Here is a 23,734-nt window from a genome sequence, read left to right as displayed (position 1 = left end):
TTTCCAGCAGGATTTGGCACCTGCCCACACTGCCAAAAGCACCAAAAGTTGGTTAAATGACCATGGTGTTGGTGTGCTTGACTGGCCAGCAAACTCACCAGACCTGAACCCCATAGAGAATCTATGGGGTATTGTCAAGAGGAAAATGAGAAACAAGAGACCAAAAAATGCAGATGAGCTGAAGGCCACTGTCAAAGAAACCTGGGCTTCCATACCACCTCAGCAGTGCTACAAACTGATCAACTCCATGCCACGCCGAATTGAGGCAGTAATTAAAGCAAAAGGAGCCCCTACCAAGTATTGAGTACATATACAGTAAATGAACATACTTTTTATAGGTCTTATGAAGTACTCTAATTTGTTGAGATAGTGAATTGGTGGGTTTTTGTTAAATGTGAGCCAAAATCATCACAATTAAAAGAACCAAAGACTTAAACTACTTGGGTAAACATAATTTCTTTCTAAATAAAAAAAAACTAATTTTGATTACTAAGTGAATAAATAACTTATAAGTGTTTTCACATCGCTGTGTGTAGGTCATCAGTAAATAAGTTTGGCATTAAAATGGCAGTGTTTCCCAAATTAAACAAAAGAGCTGTTAGTTTCGAATGATGTGTGTAATGTAGAGAACTGTGTTTAGAGTTTTGCAAAAAGTTTATTTTACAATATCAAACTGAGTTTAAAGCATGTAATGTGCTTATAGTTTTGCAGACTTGGTCTAAAGATTAGATATAAGAGTGAATGGTTCAGCAAATTTGAAAGTGTTAAATTCACACTTACAGTGTGAAAATTAACACTTTTTCAGGGTTTATATAGGTCCACACCAAATAGAGTTAAACTTACACTTGAAATAGTGTTACTTTTTATAACACTTGTATAGAGTTAAAACAACACTGTAGGTGTTCACCATTAACACTAACTTGGTGTAAATAAGGGGGGGAAACACTAATAGTGTTGAAACTACACTAGGTGCGTGCGTCAATAGCTTAACACCAAGGGAGTCATTTCCACACTAATATAGTGTTCATACAAACCGTGATTTGTCATTAAATGTAACCTGCATTCAGTTCAACTACAAATACATAGTGTATATTCAATAAGAGCCAACACGTTGAATCAGTTTGAACCTTTATTTTCAAAAAGTTAAAAGAACACTTAAAACAAACCTAACAATTCACCGTCATATCACCCATGTGAAGTCTGAAGGTCAAAAGACCTGTAGAACTTCAATATGCTGGCTGTTAGAAGTACTCACAACTTAAAATATCTTTGTAATTAAAATACATGATGCTCTGAAAAATATTTTGTCAAAAGTTTGTCAATGCTTTGGATGCAATTTCTTTACTCTTGGCAACTCACTGGTATGACCAACATCAATGTTGTAGAGTGTAGAAGGAAGATAAAGACATTGAAAAAGACCTACTCATACAACAGGTTGAAAACATAGTGGACTTAAGAGTTCAATAGTACTCAAGGAGCTGGTTCCTTCAGAAGAGATGAGAAGCTTGTCCAACCACATAGAATAAGGTGATCCTGCCTCTGATCCTTCTCAATAGCAGTAGGTATGGCTGGCGGTCCTCCCTCTGACTGAGATGGGCTTCAATACTGGTGCAGGACTGTAAACAGCAAAAACAAAAATTAGTTTAAACAAAGAAAAGAGATTGGAAAAAGATCATTACTACGTGCAACGATGACTGCATAAACTAGTAACTTTTGATGATGAAATGTAATTTAAAGGGTTAGTTCACCCAAAATGAAAATTCTGACAATTTATTCACCCTCATGTTGTTCATCTTTGAAACACAAGTGAATATACTTTAGAGAAAACAGAGATTTTTGTCCATCCATTGAGTCCACACAATGACTGCGTTTACATGCGCACGAATATTGCGATTATTTCCAATAATCAGAGTAAGGACGTAATCGCATTTTGATGTTTACATGTCAAGAGCAAAGCTCTTACTCCCGTTTACATGCAATTTCCATTATTCGTATTATTCGCTAAGAATTGTGGTAATTTTTTTTACTGCCATTATTCACATACCCCACTGGACAGCACAAATGATGGACTCAGAAAGAGCAGTGTTACTGGTCGCTGTTTTAATCTATTTACGTCTAATGCATAATGATTTTGTATCGCTGTATTCCACGCTTTTTCGGCGCCATGATAGAAATATGATGGAATTTGTTTGCCTATACGCTGCCGTCGCGTTCTGTTCGTCCTTTCTGGATGAGGGTAAGGAACAGAGCAACCTGATCTCACAGAATTCCGTGTAATGTTCACGGACTTAATTAACCCCGAATCTGTGGTGGCATCACGGAATCGCCGAAAATTCCGTGATGGGCTCACAGAAGGCATCAGCCGTGGTCCATGCACGGATTCACTGGTTTCCGTGCGTGGAGCACGGCTGATGCCTGTCACTGACTTACATTGGTATCACTTCTGTGAGTCCATCACGGAATTTTTTCTGTGAGTCCATCACGGAATTTTCGGCGATCATGTTGCACAGAGACTGCTGGCAGCTTGTTGTGTTTTCCTCAGAATGCGATGCTTTCTTCCCCTCCATCGTTTCTAATCTCCGTATTACAGCCAGGTGCGTGTCACGTTATTCATGTCACAAGCGCATGCACACTTTGGTCAGAGCGGCAATACTGCGATTAAGGTGTTTACATGCCTGTATATTCCGATTAAAATCGGCGTACGCCACCTATGTCAATACGATTATGCTTGCTGCGATTATAAGCTTAATCGTATTATTTAGATCGAAGTATTGCGTTTACATGAGGTAAAGCATAATCGCAATATCGCCAAAATCTCATTATAATCGCATTAAGAGGGTCCATGTAAACGCACTCATTGACCACTTTGATGCTTCAAAAAGTTAATAAAGAGATTGTAAAATTAATCTATAGGAACTGAGCAGTTTAGTCCAAATTTTCTCACGAGACATTGCCCTATATGATGAACAGATTGAAATTAGGCTTTTATTCAAACAGTGATCAGCAAACAAACAAACAGTTCCTGTGAAAGCTCAGAGAATGAACCTCACTGGTTCTCGTGCTTGAGCTTCCATTTACCATATCTGATGTTTGTGTTGATAAATGTTTGTGTGAGAATAAAAAGCCTAAATTCAACATGTTCATCATACAAAACGATCAAGTCTCTTCAGAAAATATAGAATAAATTACTCTTTTTATGAACTTTCTGAACCATCATGGTATTTGTGTAGACTGTCAATGAAGGGACATAAATCTCTCAGATTTCATTAAAATATTTACATTCGTGTTTTGAAGATGAACAAAAGTCTTAAGTGTTAGGAACGACATGAGGGTGAGTGCATGACCATTTCAGCAAATTAACCCTTTAATAAAAACAAAAAAACTTTGCAACAGTATTGTGAATTTTACCTTATGGAAGTGCACAAGTCTGTCTCATCTTAGTTTTCATCACTATTGTTTTTCCAGGGCATCTTTGACAATCTGATTAAACATGACAACAATACAAGTGACAACTTAAGACAAGTAAAATGATGGAAGGGAATTACAGACAAATCAATTGTTAAGAAAAACATGCATGCATACCCGTTTGCCTTCGGACTATCTATGCGAGCATCTATGCGAAAGCTTTTGCTAGCCGATGCCTATTGATTTTGCACTGCTCTGTCTCATGGTCAGCTGAAGAGAGTGAAAGAATGAGTACTTGTGCTGAGGGTTGAGGATCCTGTGGGTGACTAAGAGAAAAGCAAAACAATTCCATGATTCATGTCTGTCAAGGCTTAATTCATACAGGGCTACAGATAAACCTTTTACACTATCATATTATGGACGCCTTCAAAGAATGTGTGAAGTGTTTATATATTTAAGTAGTAATATATTTACCCTCAGGTATGCCAGCAGAAACAATTTCTTCTGGACATCTTAAATGTAGATGCTTTCAATTTGTGTCCTCTTCCACATCGGTGTCTGTGTCTTTTAACATTTAAGTAAAATCTCAGTGATTTAAAAGCAAATAGAAAAACTTAGCTTGGTTGCTATGACTGGTTTTAATTAGTTAATTTCTAAGCAGTAGCACTTACCTTCATTGAGAAAAACTTGGAATGCACAATCGTTTAGCAGTTCCACAAATTTCTTCACTCATTGATACTGAATTTTCACCAGCATGAGGACAGCTGTTGGTCAAGAAAAACGCAAATAGTCGTCAATTTTAAATAAAGTCCAGCAAGTAGCTACAGTCAGATGCTCCATTTGTCATCTCTCAAACCATATAACCTTATAATGTATATATGGATATGAATCGCGCACGTCAGACACAGCTCTGGTGTTGGAACGGTTCTTTTCATACGCGTCCAAAAAATATAGTCCAGCAAAACGCTGAATTGCATAATCGTTCTCTGCACAGTACTTCGGAGAAGAGTGTAAATGCGACATGTAACTTGACTAACATTATCCGAAACAGTGCGCGTGGTGTGTATGTTTATAAAAGATTTGCGCCTAACCGTTTGCGGTTCATTTAAGTAAACAGAACATAAACTGAACAGAACATGACATGAAGCACAGAAATGATCATGTAAATTTTCACCCCAAAGTCTAAAATAGTGACGAATGCGCAAACTAATCAGCATTAAGTAGTCTTACCTCAATTTGCAAGCTGACTCTGGCTCGTGTCGGTGGTCTGCCACGCTAAACAGAAATAATGTTAGCACTCAGACAAAGTTGTGGAATTTACAAGATTATTCTAAATGTTGAGAAATGTAAACTTAATATGAAAACTGATATAAGTGATTAAAAATATGTTATACCTGTGTTTGAACACTCTGCGCTCCTCGTGGTCAGCCGCCATTAATCAAAACGGAAATAATGTGCAAGGACCGGAAATAGGATCAACTCATCACCAGTGTCAATTATGTCAACTCGCTGTAATAACACTGACTCTGAATACTGATTTACACTGCAAGTGTTCATGTCGTTCAAATCAACACCAGAATCAACACTTTTCAACACTGGAAAATTAACACCATAAAAACAACTCTGAACAACACTGGAAATTTTGCTAAGTGGGCCTCAAGTATCATTTTTAGTGTCTAGGCAATTAAAAAAAACAAAACTGTAAGTAATTTTCTGCAAAAACAACATCCGGTATGTACTGTAAAATAAAAATAAATAAGATATACCACAAAATGTTTTTGATGACTATGCACAACCTTTTTACAGTTATTGCAAATTTGAAGTTATATATGATGTCTTTACATATTCTATCAGTGCTATCTGTAATGTAGTTAAGAGCTTTTTTTTTTTTAAGTACCACAAAATAAATGTAATGACAACACGTAACAAAGATTTATTTACAATTTATAAAGTGCCAGCCCTTTAAAGTAGCATACTAATTTTGCACAGAATTTAGTTTGTAAAAAGTAAATTTGCTTACTGGTTTCATGAAATTCAAGAAATCATGCAAATAAAATAATTTCTAAAATGGATTTTTTGCTTTTAATGTTCAGGAAAACAAATTATAGCCATAACCAAGACACTGTGTGTTTCTGTTCAGTCTACTCTATTACAGTTTTTTTTTTTCAATTGCTTAGACACTAAAAATGATACTTGAGGCCCACTTAGTGGAACCATTCACTCTTATACCTAATCTTTAGACCGTCTGCAAAACTATAAGCACATTACATGCTTTAAACTTGAAGTTTTTGGAAACTCTAAACACAGTTCCCTTTCAGTCGGTCACTCCGAGTCACGTCGGATGACCGACGAATTGGGGATCTCGCCAGAGAGACCAATCCACTTCGAGTGTAACTAAACGAGCCAATGGACATTGGCATGCGATCATTGCATCCAGCTGCCGCTGATCACAGCGTGAGTATAAGAGGCAGCGGGTGCACCGCATTAATTCATCCTTTCGCTTCGGAGCCGAGCGGCGGTGAATCACTGTTGCTCTCCTATCCTGCGAGTGAGAAGAGCGAGCGAGTGCGGGCGTTACGGCGCAGCAGCGGTGGTCGCGGTCTCACGGGAGAAGAGGTCGATTCCGTGAAGACAGTCACACTCGGAGTGTGTGGTGGCCAGCTCCCCTGCGTGCTTCAGCACTTAATAAAGAGCAAATTTCTCTAAAAGAGCAACACGGGTGATCACGTCTTTTTAAAGATGTCTTATCACCCGTGCGTTTCTGGGTGTGGTCGTTTCCTGGCGCCTCAGGACGGTCACGATTGCTGCCTCACGTGTCTGGGCATTCAGCACGCTGAGGAAGCTGTGATGGTTCATGTTCTTCTTGTGGGGACATGACCATCTCGGAGTTGCATAATAGACTCCGCTATGTCAAACATGGCGGAGTCCTCTGCCTCTGCCGCGATCCAGCGTTCGTTCCTGGGCGGCGCTGTATCCGGTGGAGTCAGAGGTGATCTGAGGGTGACAGTGAGGGCTTCCCAAGAGGAGTTCCTCACCCTCAGGCGCTCCGCAGCCGGTGGGGTTGCCGTTGGAGCGGGCTGGGACCTCTGCAGAGCGGGTATACCGCCTGTTTCCTTCGGTGCTCCCCTGACGACCAGATGTCGGTCGCTGCATTGGAGAGCGAGTCGCCCTCTGGGGATGACGACTCGGCTGCGTTGCCCCTTCGGGTGTGGTAGCGTTGTCCGAGCCAGACCCAGAGATGACGGCTATGCTTTCCGGGCCGCCGAGAATGTCGGGCTCGTGTGGAATCCTCCACCGCGTCCCGATCGCCGAGGCTGGACGAGTGGTTTCTCGGTGGGGGTCGCGCTGGTTCTCAGCGCCCCCTCGGTGCCATTCTTTCGGAAGTGCATGAGGAGCTTACAAGATCGTGGAAGGCACCTTTACTGCCCGAAACAAATCTTGTGGCTCCTCCGCTCTCACCACCCTCGATGGTGGGGCCGCTTTGGGGTATGCGGGCATCCTCAGTGGAGCGGTCTGTGGCCATGCAACTATGTCCAACAGCCGCTACCACTCTGCGGGTGACCCGTGTCTCTCGGGCCTGTAAGTATTCGTCAGGTCTAACTGGCAGTGCTTATAGAGCCTGTGGGAGGCGGCTTCTGCCCTTCACGCCATGGCATTACTGCAGGTCCACCAGGCCAAAGCCCTGAAAGACCTGCACGAGGGTGGTCACGACCTGGCGGTTCTACATGAGCTGCGTGCTGCGACGGACCTCGCGCTTCGAGCGACGAAGGTGACCGCACAGTCTCTGGGTCGTGCGATGTCCACGCTAGTGGTCCAGGAGCGCCATCTCTGGCTGTGTCTTGCTGACATGAAGGAGCAGGAGAAGGTACAGTTCCTGAATGCTCCCGTGTCGCAGACCGGCCTTTTCGGCGACGCTGTCAAGAGCTTTGCCCAGCAGTTCTCGGCAGCCCAGAAGCAGACTGAGGCGATCAAACACATCATGCGCCGGAGGAAACCTGCTGCTTCCACTCCGGCTGCAGCCCCTCAGCCTGCTCGTCGCCGTGGGCGCCCCCCTGCGGCTGCCCCCGCTCCCGCGCAGCCGCAGCAGCCTTCCACCAGGCAGCGTCGTGGAGCCGGTCGCAGGCAGGACGCCCAGCCCGTCCAGGCCCCCGCCAAACCTGGCGGCAAGCGCAAGTGCAAGAGGCCCTGAGACGGGCGACCCGGAGATGGTGGAGACTGCTTGTCGGGAGATGGTGACCGCACCACTCCCTCCCCCGGAGGAGGGCCGGGCGGAGAATCTTTTGTTTCGTTTTGTTTTTGTTCCGCCGCTGGCCCAGCAGCCAGCGGTACCCAAAACATCAGTAAAAGAGCAGTTTTCTCAATCTCTGGGTCTCAAGAGGAGGAGAGTGGTGAACCGTGCATCACGGGAACACTTCCCTTCTCCTCTCTCGCCAGCAGGCAGCAGTGGGTTGCCCAAGAGCACCCCTCCTGCCCATTTGTGGAACCAGGTAAGGGCGGTAGCACTCGAGTCCCCGCTCAAGTCGCCACACGCCAGGCTGTCACAAGCCTCAAGCCGGGTTCCTGTGTTTCCTCCCTCACGAGGAGGAATCAGGTGAGTGTTACACTGCACACCCAGACCCCGCCCCCTGCCATCACAGGCCAAGCCGTCACAGGCTCCGGGCCGGGTCCCTGTGTTCCACCTCGCTGCCCCACCGCGGGTATGTCGGTGGCCTCGTTGGTTCCGCTGGCACGGTCTCTCGGAGCCTGGATAGCGCTCCCAGTCCGTCTCGGTGGCTCCTGCGGACCATCAGACTCGGCTACGCGATTCAGTTCGCCCGGCGTCCCCCCAGGTTCGGGGGCATCCGGTTCACTTCAGTCAAGGCCGTCGATGCCCCTGTCTTGCGTGCGGAAATTGCAGTCCTGCTGGCGAAGGACGCGATAGAGCCGGTCCCTTCAGCCGATATGAGGTCGGGGTTTTACAGCCCTTACTTCATTGTGCCCAAGAAAAGCGGTGGGTTACGACCGATCTTGGATCTGCGAGTTTTGAACCGTGCACTTCACAAGATGCCGTTCAAGATGTTGACGCAGAAACGCATCTTTGGGTGCGTCCGTCCCCTAGATTGGTTTGCAGCGATCGACCTGAAGGACGCGTACTTTCATGTCTCGATTCTCCCGCGACACAGGCCATTCCTGCGATTTGCGTTCGAGGGTCGGGCATATCAGCAAGGTCCTGCCCTTCGGGCTGTCCCTTTCGCCTCGCGTCTTCACCAAGGTCGCAGAGGCGGCCCTTGTTCCCCTGAGAGAACGGGGTGTGCACATCCTCAACTACCTCGACGACTGGCTCATACTTGCACAGTCTCGAGAGCAGTTGTGCGCACACAGGGACCTGGTGCTCAGGCACCTCAGCCAGTTGGGTCTTCGGGTCAACTGGGAAAAGAGCAAACTCGTGCCAACGCAGAGTATCTCTTTTCTCGGCATGGAGTTGGATTCGGTCAACCAGACAGCACGCCTCACCCAGGAACGTGCTCAGTCGGTGCTGAACTGCCTCAAGACTTTATCAGGCAGGACGGCGGTCCCACTGAAACTCTTTCAGAGGCTCCTGGGGCATATGGCTGCAGCTGTGGCGATAGTTCCGCTCGGTCTGCTCCATATGAGACCGCTTCAGCACTGGCTCCATGGCCGAGTCCCGAGGTGGGCGTGGAAACGCGGTACTCACCGGGTTCAGATTACACCGGCCTGCCGCAGAACCTTCAGCCCGTGGACAGATCCCTTGTTCCTTCGGGCAGGAGTGCCCCTGGAGCAGGTATCCAGGCATGCTGTGGTATTCACGGATGCCTCGGCCACCGGCTGGGGAGCCACGTACAACGGGCACGCAGTGTCAGGGGTGTGGACGGGTCCCCAACTGCGTTGGCATATCAATTGCCTCGAGTTGCTGGCAGTACGCCTTGCCTTGAGCCGCCTCAGAGGGCGCCTTCGGGGCAAGGACGTTCTGGTCCGTACGGACAACACTGCGACCGTTGCGTATATCAACCGGCAAGGCGGTTTACGCTCCCGTCGCATGTCGCAACTCGCCCGCCACCTCCTCCTCTGGAGTCAGAAGCATCTGAGGTCCCTTCGTGCCATCCACATCCCAGGAGTGTTCAATCAGGCGGCCGACGAGCTGTCTCGAGCGGCACTTCCTGGGGAGTGGAGACTCCATCCCCAGGCGGTCCAGCTGATTTGGAGTCGGTTTGGAGTTGCTCAGGTAGACCTGTTCGCGTCTCCAGAAACCACCCACTGCCAGTGGTTCTATTCCCTGTCCGAGGCAACGCTCGGCACGGATGCACTGGCACACAGCTGGCCCCTGGGCCTGCGCAAATATGCGTTCCCCCCAGTGAGCCTGCTAGCACAGACACTGTGCAAGATCAGGGAGGACGAGGAGCAGGTCTTGTTAGTGGCTCCATATTGGCCCAACAGGACCTGGTTCCCGGAACTCATGCTCCTCGCGACAGCCCCTCCCTGGCCGATTCCTCTGAGGAAGGATCTGCTTTCTCAGAGACGGGGCACCCTCTGGCACCCGCGTCCAGACTTGTGGAAACTTCATGTGTGGTCCCTGGACGGGACGCGGAGGTTCTAGGTGATCTGCCCCAGGAGGTAGCTCTCACTATTGCTTCAGCACGAGCACCGTCCACAAGACGGGCCTATGCGCTGAAGTGGAACCTGTTCGTCGAATGGTGTTCCTCTCACCGTGAGGACCCCCGGAGATGTTCGATCAGAGCCGTGCTTTCCTTTTTGCAACAAGGGTTGGAGCGTAGGTTGTCCCCTCCACCCTTAAGGTTTATGTTGCTGCTATTTCCGCTCACCACGACCCTGTAGAGGGAGGTCGGTGGGAAGCACGATCTGGTTATCAGGTTTCTTAGGGGCCAGGAGGTTAAACCCGCCTAGGCCTCCCTCCCTACCCTCTTGGGATTTGGCATTGGTGCTAAGAGCCCTACAAACTGCCCCTTCGAGCCTTTGCAGTCAGTTGAGTTGAAGTTTCTCTCATGAAAACCCTGCTCCTGACTGCGTTGGCCTCGATCAAGAGGGTGGGGACCTGCAGGCATTTTCGGTCGACGAATCGTGCCTTGAGTTTGGGCCGGCTGACTCCAGTGCAACACTGAGGCCCCGGCCCGGCTATGTGCCCAAGGTTCCTACCACTCCTTCAGGGACCAGGTAGTGAACCTGCAAGCACTGCCCCTGGAGGAGGCAGACCCAGCCCTAGCTTTGCTCTGTCCTGTACGCGCACTGCGACAGTACGTGGATAGAACTCAGAGCTTCAGGACCTCAGAACAGCTCTTTGTCTGTTACGGAGGACAGCAGAAGGGAAGGCTGTCTCCAAGCAGAGGATGGCCCACTGGATAGTGGATGCCATCACCTTGGCCTATGAAGCACAAGGTGTGCCCTACCCGCTCAGGTTGCGTGCTCACTCCACTAGGGGTGTCGCATCGTCCTGGGCGCTGGCTCGTGGTGCCTCGCTAGCAGACATCTGTAGAGCTGCGGGTTGGGCGACTCTAACACGTTCGCTAGGTTTTATAGCCTGCGTGTCGAACCGGTTTCCTCCTGTGTTCTCACCTCAAGCGGGTAGTGGCATTGAGAGGCCCGGCTCAGAGTCGGCTTGCGGCGTTCTTTCGCCTAATTCTCCAGAGAGTTCCTTAACCAGGCAAACCCTGTCGAGTCCTCCAGCACTCCGGCGTCCGGACGTGGCGGGCGTCCGGCGCCAGGCCTTTCAGCCAATGAATTCTTGAAATCTGATGTGAGGCTAGTGCCCATATGAGAGACCCTGCCGGGATCCCATATGTGTATTCCACGGTATGCTTATTAGAGCCGTGTTTCCCTGGCAGACCACATTCTGCCATCTCTAGTGATGCAGCCTGTGCCATCTCAGAGACTTCCATGTGCAATAGGGCCCTACGGGGTTACTTCACATGTCTAAATGCCACTTAACCCCCTCTGGGAGGAGGTGACTCCGCAGTGTGCCTCTTCCAAACGGAAGGGCATGCTTCCCAGTGTTTCCAAGTCCTACTGTCTGGGTTGTCCAAGGAACAACAGTAGTTGACCTTCTCTGTGTAGAGCCCGGTCCTATCGCCTGCCTTATAGGAAGGATCAAGAGGTTCACACAGGGCTCTGGAAGGGCAGCTCCTGTGGCGTTTTGGTAGGGATCCCAATTCGTCGGTCATCCGGCGTGACTCGAGTGACCGACTGAAAGGGAACGCCTCGGTTACGATGTAACCCTCGTTCCCTGAAGAAGGGAACGGAGACGTCACGTCCTGTCGCCACAGTTTGCTGTACCACCGCTGAGCGGCCGGGTCACCGGCTCGGCTCCTCAGCGAAAGCATGAATTAATGCGGTGCACCCGCTGCCTCTTATACTCACGCTGTGATCAGCGGCAGCTGGATGCAATGATCGCATGCCAATGTCCATTGGCTCGTTTAGTTACACTCGAAGTGGATTGGTCTCTCTGGCGAGATCCCCAATTCGTCGGTCATCCGACGTGACGTCTCCGTTCCCTTCTTCAGGGAACGAGGGTTACATACGTAACCGAGACGTTCTCTACATTACACACATCATTCGAAACTAACAGCTCTCTTGTTTAATTTGGGAAACACTGCCATTTTAATGCTAAACTTATTTACGAGAGTAGTGTTTTACATTTTTCACATCTGTGTGTAGTTTGGTGTCTGTGGCTAATTATTTTATGTTTGTGTGTAGAGTTACTATGCAAAAATCAAATTTTTAGAAGAGATAAAACGATTTTCAAAGAAGTGTTTGCTTTTGCAAGATGTGTGTGACATTTTGTATATTGTGTGTGTGTGTGTGTGTGTGTGGTTTTGTATGTAGATTTTTGAGAAATGGAGCCATAGTTTCAATAACTGTGTGTAAGCATTTTGAAAAAACTGTAACACACTGTTATCATTTAATCTGTTATAATCATAGAAAAGAAGTAATACAAGGTTTACACATATATATATATATATATATATATATATATATATATATATTATTTTGCTGAAAGTATGTATGTACTGTAAGTCTGAGACAGCAAAAAAAAAATTAATATTATTTTTTATTATTAATTGTTCAACAAAGCAGTTACTGTCATATGACTTTTTCTAAAGCCAACATATTTATGAACTTGAGCAGAGCAAAATGGCAGTGAATGCAAAAATACAAACATAGATGCAAAGAAACGTTGGTGTCTTTGCACCGCTTGTTGGTCATAAATATGGCGGAATAATTAAAAAAATGAATAAATGTATTTTTTTTCATGTTTTTTTTTCAATTTATTTTATTTTTTACAGTTCTTCAAATGTCAATGAGAATAGAAGACATTTTTGATACCAGTCTCAGCAACCCAAATAATGAGAAGTTCATACTCTATGCCAGTAAAATTGAGTCAGCAGTAAGTAGTTTCATATTTTATAAATAAAACGTACTGATTATTTATGCTTAACTTAAAATATAAATAAATAAATAAACACTGTGCAAATGATAAAAACAAGGTTTGTAATAGGCTACAGATTGTACCTTTTCAGTATTTTTAGCAAATATGTTTATTTATTTTACTAAAAATGTCTTTTGTTTCATGTTAATAAAAGTGTACCAAGTGTTGACCAGTATAGAGACTTTTCCTGAGGGTATTTGACTTATTATTACTCTTAATCACATTAACTGTCAATAAAGATACAGTCTGTTTAATGACAGTAAAGCAGCCAAGAGAAAGATCATTTTCTGTATGCTCAGGTGTCATCTATATATCTCTGGTTCTTGCCATAGAGTAATTCATCTTGAAAATGACATTTTGGTATGGTAAGGTAAACGTCCTAATGTACATTTGTTACTCTGTACAGATTGAAGAAAGTTACAAAAATGTGCCTGCCTACATAAAAGGTTCAGTAAGTGTCACTCGATTTAGGTAAGGTCTACAATCTAAGCTTTCACTCCAAAGGTCCATTTTGGTTTTCATCTCTTATGTTAAAACAGTGTCTCATGATTGTTGTGATTTGTGTGATGCTCTGTAGGCCTGGTAGCATTATAGCAGACTATGAATTTAAATCAACAACCAGCAGCCCCAACAGCCCAGCATTTGTAGCAGCAAACACACAGCTCATCAGCGCTCTCAAAGCTAAAGGAATCGATGTAGCTCCGGATACTTTTGCTCAAAGTGGTAAGGGTAGTCAGCATCTAATCTTAAAAATATTTTTTCTTAATTTTAGCTTTTTTATTCTTGATTACAATCTGTTGCTTACAAAATGTTGGTTTGTTATAAGCAATAAAATTGCTTGTAAAAATGTTGAAAGAACCAGTAATAAACCATACTAAATATAAAAAAGTTAAAATATGGTTTTTGGACTTTACTTTCAGAGCAAAAGAACCTGTCTACTGCAGAAAAATGGTATCCTGAGCAAAATATGGTGCTGAAATGCGAACGCCCAGAGTCTGTTGCGGGTGAAATGAGATGGACAGTGAATGGCCAAGATCCTACATTAAACAAAGTTAAATACATCATTTCAGATAACAGTAGCACTCTAACTGTGATCAACGTCAACGAGCGTGACAAAGGTGAGTCACACATATCTTTGGCCTATCAACGATATCTTACATGTTGACGGTCCATGTAAAGTCAAGATTAAAACTGTTTGGTAAATATGCTTTTGTGCTAGCTGGCCCAAAGCTATCACTGAGTAATGGTCCTTATTAACCCACTCTTATGTTGTTCCAAACATTTCTTTCCTCCATGGAGCACAAAATAAGAAATGTTGACCACTCTTTTCCATACAGTGAAAGTGACTAGGGATCTGGGCTATCAGACTACAAAACGAGATGTGATAAAACCCCATCTTGACAGTATCATAGCGTCAATGCTGTCATTGTCACAATGTAGAAACAAAAAGTAGAATTTGACCATTATATTACCAAGGCTGATATACAGTATCTACCAATATTTGACATTTTTACCAGTCAGTACGTTTTTATCTGTTTTGATAAATTTTCAAACAGAGACAAACACAAGCTAATGATTTAATTTTAAGTTTAAAGGGACGCTATATCCAACTGGCCACATGAATAGTCTGGGTAATGGCTGACACCTGTGCAGGTGATCAGCCCTAGGCATGGGGTATTGTGGGAAATGAAGTCCGAATGAACCGTTCCCTCTGGTTGTGATTGGAGAGAGCCACAGAGGCTTGATTTGTGACAACTACGCTTTAGTATGTTCTATAAAATTATTTAACGTATTATATATAAATATGGTAACACTTTACAATAAGGTGTCATTTGTTAACATTAGTTAATTTATTAACAAACAATGAACAATACATTAATTCAGTACCGCCGCTCCCTATACGCAGAATACGTAGTTTGCGTAGGGCACCAACTCCCAGGTGGGGTACCATCCCAGTTGCTCAAAAAAAACCTTCATTCTGTATTAATATTAAAATAAACATATGCATATACATAAATAAAAATCTAAACAAGAACATATATATATATAATTATTTAAAAAAAAGCATTTTACGGTGAACACAGTAGGCTAAGCACACAAGATGCTTCATTCTCGTCTGCAACCACTCGCACCTCATGTTTGCGGCTGACTGCAAATGATCATAATTGATGGACAACTATGCCTGTGAAAAGACATCAGCAATCCAGCGCAGAGAAAAGAAAAAGAAAAAAAGATGAAGCCCGTGCTTCACTTTCAGGTACATTCATAATCCTGTGAAACTTTTTTGGTTGTTGACGTTAATAACCTGTTTTAATGTCGCTAATAATTTAACCACCAACAATGCATATAATATTCTCTCTGACTTTCCACGTCCGCATACAAAAATTAGCCATGGTTTTACTATGAATAAAACCAAAATCATGGTTCTTGCCATGGATGCCTTTAAAATTGCCTTTAAAGTTGTCTAAATGAAGTTCTTAGCAATGCATATTACTAATCAAAAATTAAGTTTTAATATATTTACGGTAGGAAATTTACAAAATATCTTCATGGAACATGATCTTTACTTAAAATCCTAATGATTTTTGGCATAAAAGAAAAATCGATCATTTTGACCCATACAATGTATTTTTGGCTTTTGCTACAAATATACCCCAGCGACTTTAGACTGGTTTTGTGGTCCAGGGTCACAAATAATACAATTTAATTAAAATTAAAAGTTCTATTTTGACCCCTATAGTAGGTGTTTTTTGTTGTTGTTGTTGTTGTTTACTTACATCCATAATATTTGTGGGAGGGGGCACAACAATACAATTCTGCTTAGGGCACCCATTTTGCCAGCAGTGGCCCTGCATTTGTTACACTATTAATATTTGTTAATGCTAGTCAATAAAAATACAGTTGTTCTTTGTTTGTTCATGTTAGTTCACAGTGCATTAACTAATGTTAACAAACACAACTTGTGATTTATATAATGCATTAGTAAATGCTGAAATTAACATTAACTAAGATTAATGAATGCTGAGGAAGTATTTTTCATTCTTAGTTCATATAGTTAAATAATTTTAACTAATGAACCTTATTGTAAAGTGTTACCAAATTATATTATACAAAATTATATTTTATATTAAATATGTGTCAGAACCAGGACGGCATTTACATCCATGTGGTAATTAATATTACACTGAATAAAACCCAAAGATGTAGTCATTAGGATTCAGGGTAACACTTTAGAATAGGAACACTTATTCACGACTTTTATTAATTATTATTAATAATAAATTTTATACGACTTTTCCCTCAATTAATTCCTAATTTGCTGCTTATTAATAGTTAGTAAGGTAGTTGTTAAGTTTAGGTATTAGGTAGGATTAGGGATGTAGAATGAGGTCATAATTACTACTAATAAATGGCTAATATTCTAGTAATATGAATCTAATTAGCAACTACTTAAAGGGATAGTTCACCCAAAAATGAAAATTCTGTCATCATTTACTCACCCTCAAGTAGTTCTAAACCTGTATGAATGTCTTTGTTCTGCCGAACACAAAGGAAGATATTTTGAAGAAAGTTTGTAACCAGGCTGTTTTGGAGCACCATTGACTTCCATAGTAGGAAAAAAAAAATACTATGGAAGTCAATGGTGCCCCAGAACTGCTCCGTTTCCCACATTCTTCAGAATATCTTCCTTTGTGTTCAGCAGAAACAAAGACGTTCATACAGGTTTAGAACTACTTGAGGGTGAGTAAATGATGACAGAATTTTCATTTTTGGGTGAACTATCCCTTTAAGAGACCCTAAAATAAAGTGTTACCAGATTCAGTCATATTTACTGAATAGAAAGTAAGTGAATAGTTAACTTTTGTGACGTTTTATAAAATCTTATATTTTAAAAGACTGTGTTGAAATATTGTTTGTGGTGCATTTTCAGCACGTTCCATGTGATTGATATGAGAAGAGAAAAGGGATCAGGAAATTTTGTTCCATCAAAAAAATTAAGCTTTCTGTGATGAGCGGACCGAAATTAAAGGCGTTCAATTCAATTAACTGCCTGAATGAGATCAGCAGAGAGTGTGAATTTTAGAATATAGTACACAAGTCATAGGGACTGCTTTGATTATATTTAATGGTCCCTTTTGTGACATTTTGGATTACATTCACTTTCTTTATATGGAAAAGTGTGGCCTGGCCAGTACAATTTCTCCTTCTACTGTAGTATGATGTTCCGCTAGTATTATGCTATACAGAGTACGTTGCTTTCAACTAGCATATTTAAGGAAATTTATTGAATAAATACAATTATGTAAACCAGTCTATTTTATTGCTTTAGAAATTATTAAATGCATAAATAAACATGAATATATGCTTTTTTTTTTTCATTTGCAGGTCGATACATGTGTATCATAGACAGGACAATACCTTACATTCAGTGGCAAGATATAGTTATTGAACCACTTCCTAATATCATAGTGGGTGAAAATGAAAGAAAGTTCCAGTGTGTACCCCAGACTGTTTCACTGAAATGCTGTGAAGAAAAGAACCGTGTGGAGTGGACCCAGACAACTTCTGATGATGAAGTGACTTCAGGTTGTACAAACAGACCGGCAATATATTCTTACAAAAGTTACTGACTGGAGTTTTCAGTTGCAGTGAATTGCTTTGTTCAGTTCACCATGTTTTAATATGTTTTAAATTGTTGTATTTACTTGTTCATATGATCAGAGGATGGATGCATCACATTAAAACATACAATCAAAAGTGGAAATTGTGGAAGTAAATCCTTTACCTGTCGACTCACGAACCCGGTGCTTCAAGGTTTCACCTACACCAGTAAAAGTGTTACTGTTAACAAAGTCAATGAAGGTGAATCTTCAGTTGTTATACTTTGACATAGCCACATGTTTTTCTGTTTCAGCTGTCTAAAAGAGATTAATAATTTTCTGTTTTACTGAAACTCAATCAAATATTTACTCTAGAGTTTACCTGTAAGGATGGAACACTTGGGGATGGAAAGGAAGGTGATACTTTGACAGGACCTTGTAAAAAAGGCAAGGAAGGCATCATAAAATATAGATGTAGATCAGGTGAATGGGAGTCTGACGAGTCAAACTGTGTACTTCAAGTTATCAAAGACCTTGAAAAGGAAGTTAAGGTAACCTCCATCATCTATTTATAAAATGAAAAAAAAAAAGAGTCAACTATTCATTTAAAATATTAATGATATTTACATTTATTCTCTACTTTATAATTAAGGTCTTGGATGCGCAGGACATACCAGTGTTTGTTGCTGAGCTTAGTAATGCTACAGAGAAGAATGATAAAGAAATAACACAGTCTTCTGTGACTGTCCAAACCATTGTTGGAATACTTAAAAAAGTTGCTGATGTTTCACAAAACATTACCATCAATCAGCCTGTGATGGAGGTATGTACATTACAGTGTGTGTCTGTATGCACAAAAGACATCAGTCAAATTGTGGCTAATCAAAACTTTATAAAATACTTGTACATTATCTTCGTTTTCCCTTCTGATGAAACTGTTTCTGCTTAACATTATTTTCTGTCATTTCCAGGATTTCCTTAAAACAGTGGATATCCTTGTTTCGACATCAGCCATTGATACATGGAAAAAATTGAACAATGACAACAGGACAGATGACACCAGCACAGCACTTCTTAGCGCTATTGAGATTATTAGTAGCCGTCTCACAAATTCCAGTTTTAGGATTATTGAAAAATCAATTGAGTTAAATAGAAATGTAACAACCAGCACCTCATATAGTGAAATATCAAACCTGCCAAACTCAACTACTGAGATTCAGATACCAGAGATTCCTGTATCCACTCTTATAACTGTCATAGTCTTCACAAGTCTTGACAATGTCCTACCTACTCGAGATACTAGTACCAGTAGTACTAATGACACTAGCAAATCAAATGTGCGCATCAATGGAGATGTGGTTGTTGTTCAGGTTGACAACAATGTAATTAACAACATATCTTTTGCGTTTGACATTACTGATCAGTCTTTGGGAAATCCTCAGTGTGTCTTTTGGAACTTTAATCTTGACGCATGGGATTCCACTGGATGTGAAGTAAAACCCTATATAAGTGAAGGGAATGAAACTGGCAAGATTACATGTGAATGCAACCACACAACCTCTTTTTCAATCCTAATGTCACCATTTTCCCCTAAAATCGACGCCTTAGAATATATAACTTACATTGGTGTATCGATTTCAATGGCCAGCTTGATTTTGTGCCTCATTATTGAGATCATCGTGTGGAAGTCAATGACAAGAAATGACACATCCTATATGCGACATGTCTCTATAGTCAACATTGCCGTGTCCCTGCTAATTGCAAATATCTGTTTTATCATTGGAGCTGCAATCGCAAAATACGAGCAGCCACCCTCAGCAAATAGCTGCAGTCCAGTGGTTTTCTTCATGCACTTTTTTTACCTGGCTCTTTTCTTCTGGATGTTAATGTCAGCGCTGTTGCTCTTTTACCGTACAGTCATGGTCTTGTCTCAAATGTCAAGGGCCAAAATGATGGTCATTGCCTTCACGGTCGGTTATGGTGCACCTTTGCTCATAGCGGTCATCACTGTTGCATCAACAGCTGGACCTCAAAATTATATTTCCAAAAGAAATGCATGCTGGCTGAACTGGTTTGAATCAAAGGCCCTGCTGGCATTTGTGATTCCAGCTCTCACTATTGTAGCCATAAACCTTGTGGTTTTGATTGTGGTTCTGTACAAGATGTTGAGGAGAGGAGTTGGTGCTGCAACTCAACCAGATGAGAAACATGCTCTGGTGGTCATTGCCAGATGTGTGGCCATTTTGACTCCTATCTTTGGTCTAACATGGGGATTTGGTATTGGAACCATGGTGTCACCGAATAAAGGCATTCATGTGGTGTTTGCACTCCTCAATTCACTGCAGGTACGACTTACTTTACTAACTACTTCACTTTTTATTTTGACTTTAAGTCAAGTTTATATTTTGTGTGCTTTATTTAAATGCAATAATTGTAATGCAAACAATGCAATAATTATTACATTCTATCACTGTAACAATCCATTATAAAACCTCACAACAACATATTATCATATATTGTAAGTTATTTCCTTTGTTGTTATTAAAGGGGTGGTTTACTGCTTTTTTTCTTTGCTTGATTGTGTTTATGGGGTGCAATATAACGTCTTCGTGTTTCGTTTGTTAAAAAAACGCCTTATTTTTCATATATTTCACCTTTATTGTAAGCCGCTTTCTCCTCTGTCATTTGAACGACCGGTTGACTTCCTCGTTCTATGAAACCACTCCCTCAGAAACAGGCAATGGGCTCAGATTGGTTAGTTGGGCCGGTGTGTTGTGATTGGCTAAACTGCGTACTGCACATTGTCCGGAAACTTCACGCCCATTCAGGGGCGCGGGAAGGGGGGGTGCTGAGGGTGCTGCAGCACCCCCTGTTTTTTTCTGTGGGCAACTGTTTAATTGTTGGGAATATTAAAAAAAAAAAAATCGGAGTGTCTATTTAAGTGCAAATAGCCATGTTGTTGGAAGAGGCTATTTACACTAACTCCACCCACAAACGTATGATTGGGATAGTCAAATTTGCAAAAGACGGTCCTCAATTGTTAGATTTCAGTGGCGCAGATGACAAATCATGTTCAACCTTTCTTTTGACACGATCGACCGGGGTTTGAATCTGCCTTTTGGCGAACTTTTTTTCTCCCTTTTTAAATTTCAAATCACATCAGAAAAGCATTTTTTTTTTTTTTAAATTGAAGGAAATAATCAAAAAGTTGAACATAAAGTATCGGGTAGGGTTGGGTTAGGGTAGGTGTAGGGAGAGCTTTTGTCCCAATAAGGTGCATCCATTTAATAATTTGAAATAAACTTAAAAAATTACACTCAATAAGTTATTGCATACTATTTTATAATGTATTGCAATGCAGAGGTGCAGATAATTGCCACTATTTGCAAGAAGTAATGTTTTTCTCTAATAATGTTTTTCGCCACAATTAATCATACCCTTTTATTCAATATTTGCAATAAGTAATTAGCAGGATCCTGCTATTTGAACATAGAATAAATAGAATCTAAAGCTATTTGCACTGTGTAAATAGCATATCACTAAAGAATACTGCTATTTTCACTTAGTGTAAATAGCCTCTATCGCAACACCATGTTTGTATGCGTTTGTCATAGACACACAAAATAGCATTTAACTAACTGGCTACTAAAGCCAGTGTTGGCATTTGTTTACGTCCTTGATAAAATTAAAACATTACGTCTGAAATTATACATGCAAATACATTTAAAATTATGAAATCTTACTTACAGGTTGTGGCCCAACAACTGCTGCCTCTGTTTTTAAAGTTGGAACTGCTCCATGTTTTAGTAATAGTTTCTGTGTGAATCCGGCATTGAACTCGTGTAGATTCTGGAAGCTGTCTTCCGTAAAATGCACAGCACAGAAAGCTAAATTAGGATTGTAATTGTCAGAAACATAATCAAACATAAATTTTAACCATTGTTGACGAACTACAGCGTCAGTAGGAAGCCTGAACACAGAAGACCTGACAGCTGGGTGAAAATAACACCGTTTCGACGACATGGCTACAACTTTCCACTATAATTCTTCTTCTTCGACAAAGCCGCAGAACATGGCCTTGCCCCCTTTTTTGCATGTTCCGGAGGGAGGGGTTGATGCAAATTTATGGGTTTGTTACGTATGCAACCCGGGAAGTATCTAGTTGTAGTCCCATATGAGTCGTTTTTGAAGGCATTAAACTTCCTGATTTTTAAAAGACGATATCTCCGCTTACGTTGAACTTTCAGCGCAGCAACTTTAGCAGATACTGTTCATGCACCAACAGCAACATTACACACTATTTAAAATGAAAAAAGTGAAATCGCAGTAAACCACCCCTTTAAAATAAAATTGAACATCAACTAGTATTTTACTCATAACATTTTCCTCATGTATTTGTATCACTTGTTCAGGGATTCTTTATTTTGGTGTTTGGAACGCTTTTGGACAGCAAGGTGTGAATTGATTTTTGATCTTTGATAGTTTGTCAAATCACTGTCAGAATCTTTATTTTAATTTTTTTTAAAATTAATTTAGTCATTCAGTACTTCTTCAGTGCTTTAACTCATTTTGTCATATACTGTTGCAGATCCGTGAGGCTCTGGCAGGAAGGCTGTCTCTAAGGAACCTTACCAGCTCTAACCAAACCAGGGTAAATGCTAGCAAAACAATACATATGATCCATGAGATCTTACAGTTGGCTTTTACTCTTTCAGTTATGTTACCAGATGATAGATGTGCTCAGTTTACAACTGATATCTTAAATCTTTAAATTACAGAGTACTAGTGCAGGACCATCATCTTCAAGCGGACTGGGTTTCTTTCAAAGGATGCGGAGAAGAAGTAAGTCTTACTATTAAAATTTATACAATTGTTTACATATATTGATGTACAGACTTTTGACATTTTGAATAATGTGCAAATATCTATTTGCAGATGTGTACAACGTATCTGAAGCCAGCGCTTTATCAGCAGCTACATCTTCACACAGCTCCAGTGGCTCAGATACTTTTGTGAATGCATAATCAGCTACTTAATTAACTATAGCCAAATTTATTAAATGTTAAACAGCCTTTTCCAGACAAGTTTTCTACATTGCTAGTATATGTAAACTGCACTATCAGTTACTTATTTCTGGGAAGAAGTGTTTCTATGTTCTGATATATTAATATAAAAATGGCTTACAATCTACAGATCTAATATTAAATTAAGGATACATTTTAATATCATGATGCAGTTGGCATGATTGCATACACTTTCATTTAAAACAGAAATATTATATCAGTAATAAAGGTCTGGAGAAATATCGTTATGTGTCTTCTGAAAAGTGTTTTTCTTTTACTTTTATCATATTGTTCTGTGGTGATTATTTAAAAACAACAATAATAATAATAGTTTTACAGCTTCACCAAAAATGAAATGCCTCTTTATTTTACATTTATTTGATAGTAGTACTCATATCCAACTACAGCTGGTATTCCCCAGTGGGGACTTTCATCCCCTCTACTTTTTGTCATCTGTATAAAATAGCATGGATTTACATCTGTCCACTTCTATAATTCCTGTGAAATATGCTGATGATCTAACAATCACTGAGCTTCTGATGGGATCCTTACCTGCCCTTATTTAGAAGGCCTTGGACTGGGGGAGGGCAATTTTCACTGGCAATGAGTGGAGCTAAGACCATGGATATGGTAATTAGTGCCAGGAGGAATGAAAACATCCCCTCTCCTCCTTCTCCAGTTGGGACATGTAATCAGTAGAGTCCTCTCTTTTAAACTGCTTGGAATTCGAATAGCATCTGAGTTATCATGGGCTGCACATATTAAGTACAGTATATGATTTCAAAGTCACAGCCAAGAACCACTATTCTTAGTGCTGCAAAGAGTGCGGATCTCCCATCCAGTGTTTTAATGCAAATACACTTGACTTTATTTTTATACGGCCAGATCTTGAATATGCAAGCCCAGTGTAAAGTGGACTGCCTAAAGGTCTCTCTCTAATGAGTTACAGAGGGCACAAAAACATTGTTGTCAGATAATAGGTATCCCAACTTCTTCTCTCCCTTCATTGAGCGAAAGGCATGATGAGGCTGCATATGTACCTTCACTAACATTCTTAAAGACAATTCATTGAACAGCTTCTTTTCTATAGCTCCAGCATCTACTTATTCACTTTGTCAAAGTAGGGAACTTGTTGTGCCCAAAAGCAAAACAAAAATACATGAACCTTCTTTTATTCCCTGCGCTTTTAAATTGTTTTAGAAATTAGCTATTTGTTTATGTGTTGT

The 23,734-nt window shown here is 41.6% G+C and overlaps 1 protein-coding gene across 1 annotated transcript in view; it reads left to right on the top strand.

Moving 5' to 3' along the window:
* Positions 1 to 22,752, top strand: part of LOC131526639 (serine-rich adhesin for platelets-like) — a 43,971-nt gene extending 21,219 nt beyond the window's left edge. The window contains exons 27-39 of the mRNA XM_058754985.1: positions 12,702 to 12,802; positions 13,251 to 13,315; positions 13,422 to 13,567; positions 13,765 to 13,962; positions 17,231 to 17,431; positions 17,567 to 17,707; positions 17,821 to 17,996; positions 18,098 to 18,268; positions 18,417 to 19,790; positions 21,858 to 21,899; positions 22,034 to 22,096; positions 22,224 to 22,287; positions 22,381 to 22,752. Of these exons, the coding sequence (XP_058610968.1) occupies positions 12,702 to 12,802; positions 13,251 to 13,315; positions 13,422 to 13,567; positions 13,765 to 13,962; positions 17,231 to 17,431; positions 17,567 to 17,707; positions 17,821 to 17,996; positions 18,098 to 18,268; positions 18,417 to 19,790; positions 21,858 to 21,899; positions 22,034 to 22,096; positions 22,224 to 22,287; positions 22,381 to 22,469 (2,831 nt within the window). The 3' untranslated portion in view covers positions 22,470 to 22,752. The remainder of the gene's footprint in view (positions 1 to 12,701; positions 12,803 to 13,250; positions 13,316 to 13,421; positions 13,568 to 13,764; positions 13,963 to 17,230; positions 17,432 to 17,566; positions 17,708 to 17,820; positions 17,997 to 18,097; positions 18,269 to 18,416; positions 19,791 to 21,857; positions 21,900 to 22,033; positions 22,097 to 22,223; positions 22,288 to 22,380) is intronic.
* Positions 22,753 to 23,734: the final 982 nt, after the last annotated feature.

This window comes from Onychostoma macrolepis, chromosome 20, assembly GCF_012432095.1.
Source record: "Onychostoma macrolepis isolate SWU-2019 chromosome 20, ASM1243209v1, whole genome shotgun sequence".
In the NCBI taxonomy this organism is placed as follows: domain Eukaryota; kingdom Metazoa; phylum Chordata; class Actinopteri; order Cypriniformes; family Cyprinidae; genus Onychostoma; species Onychostoma macrolepis.
The sequence above is the reverse complement of the archived record's forward strand: the minus strand, read 5'-3'. Positions and strand labels throughout refer to the sequence as shown.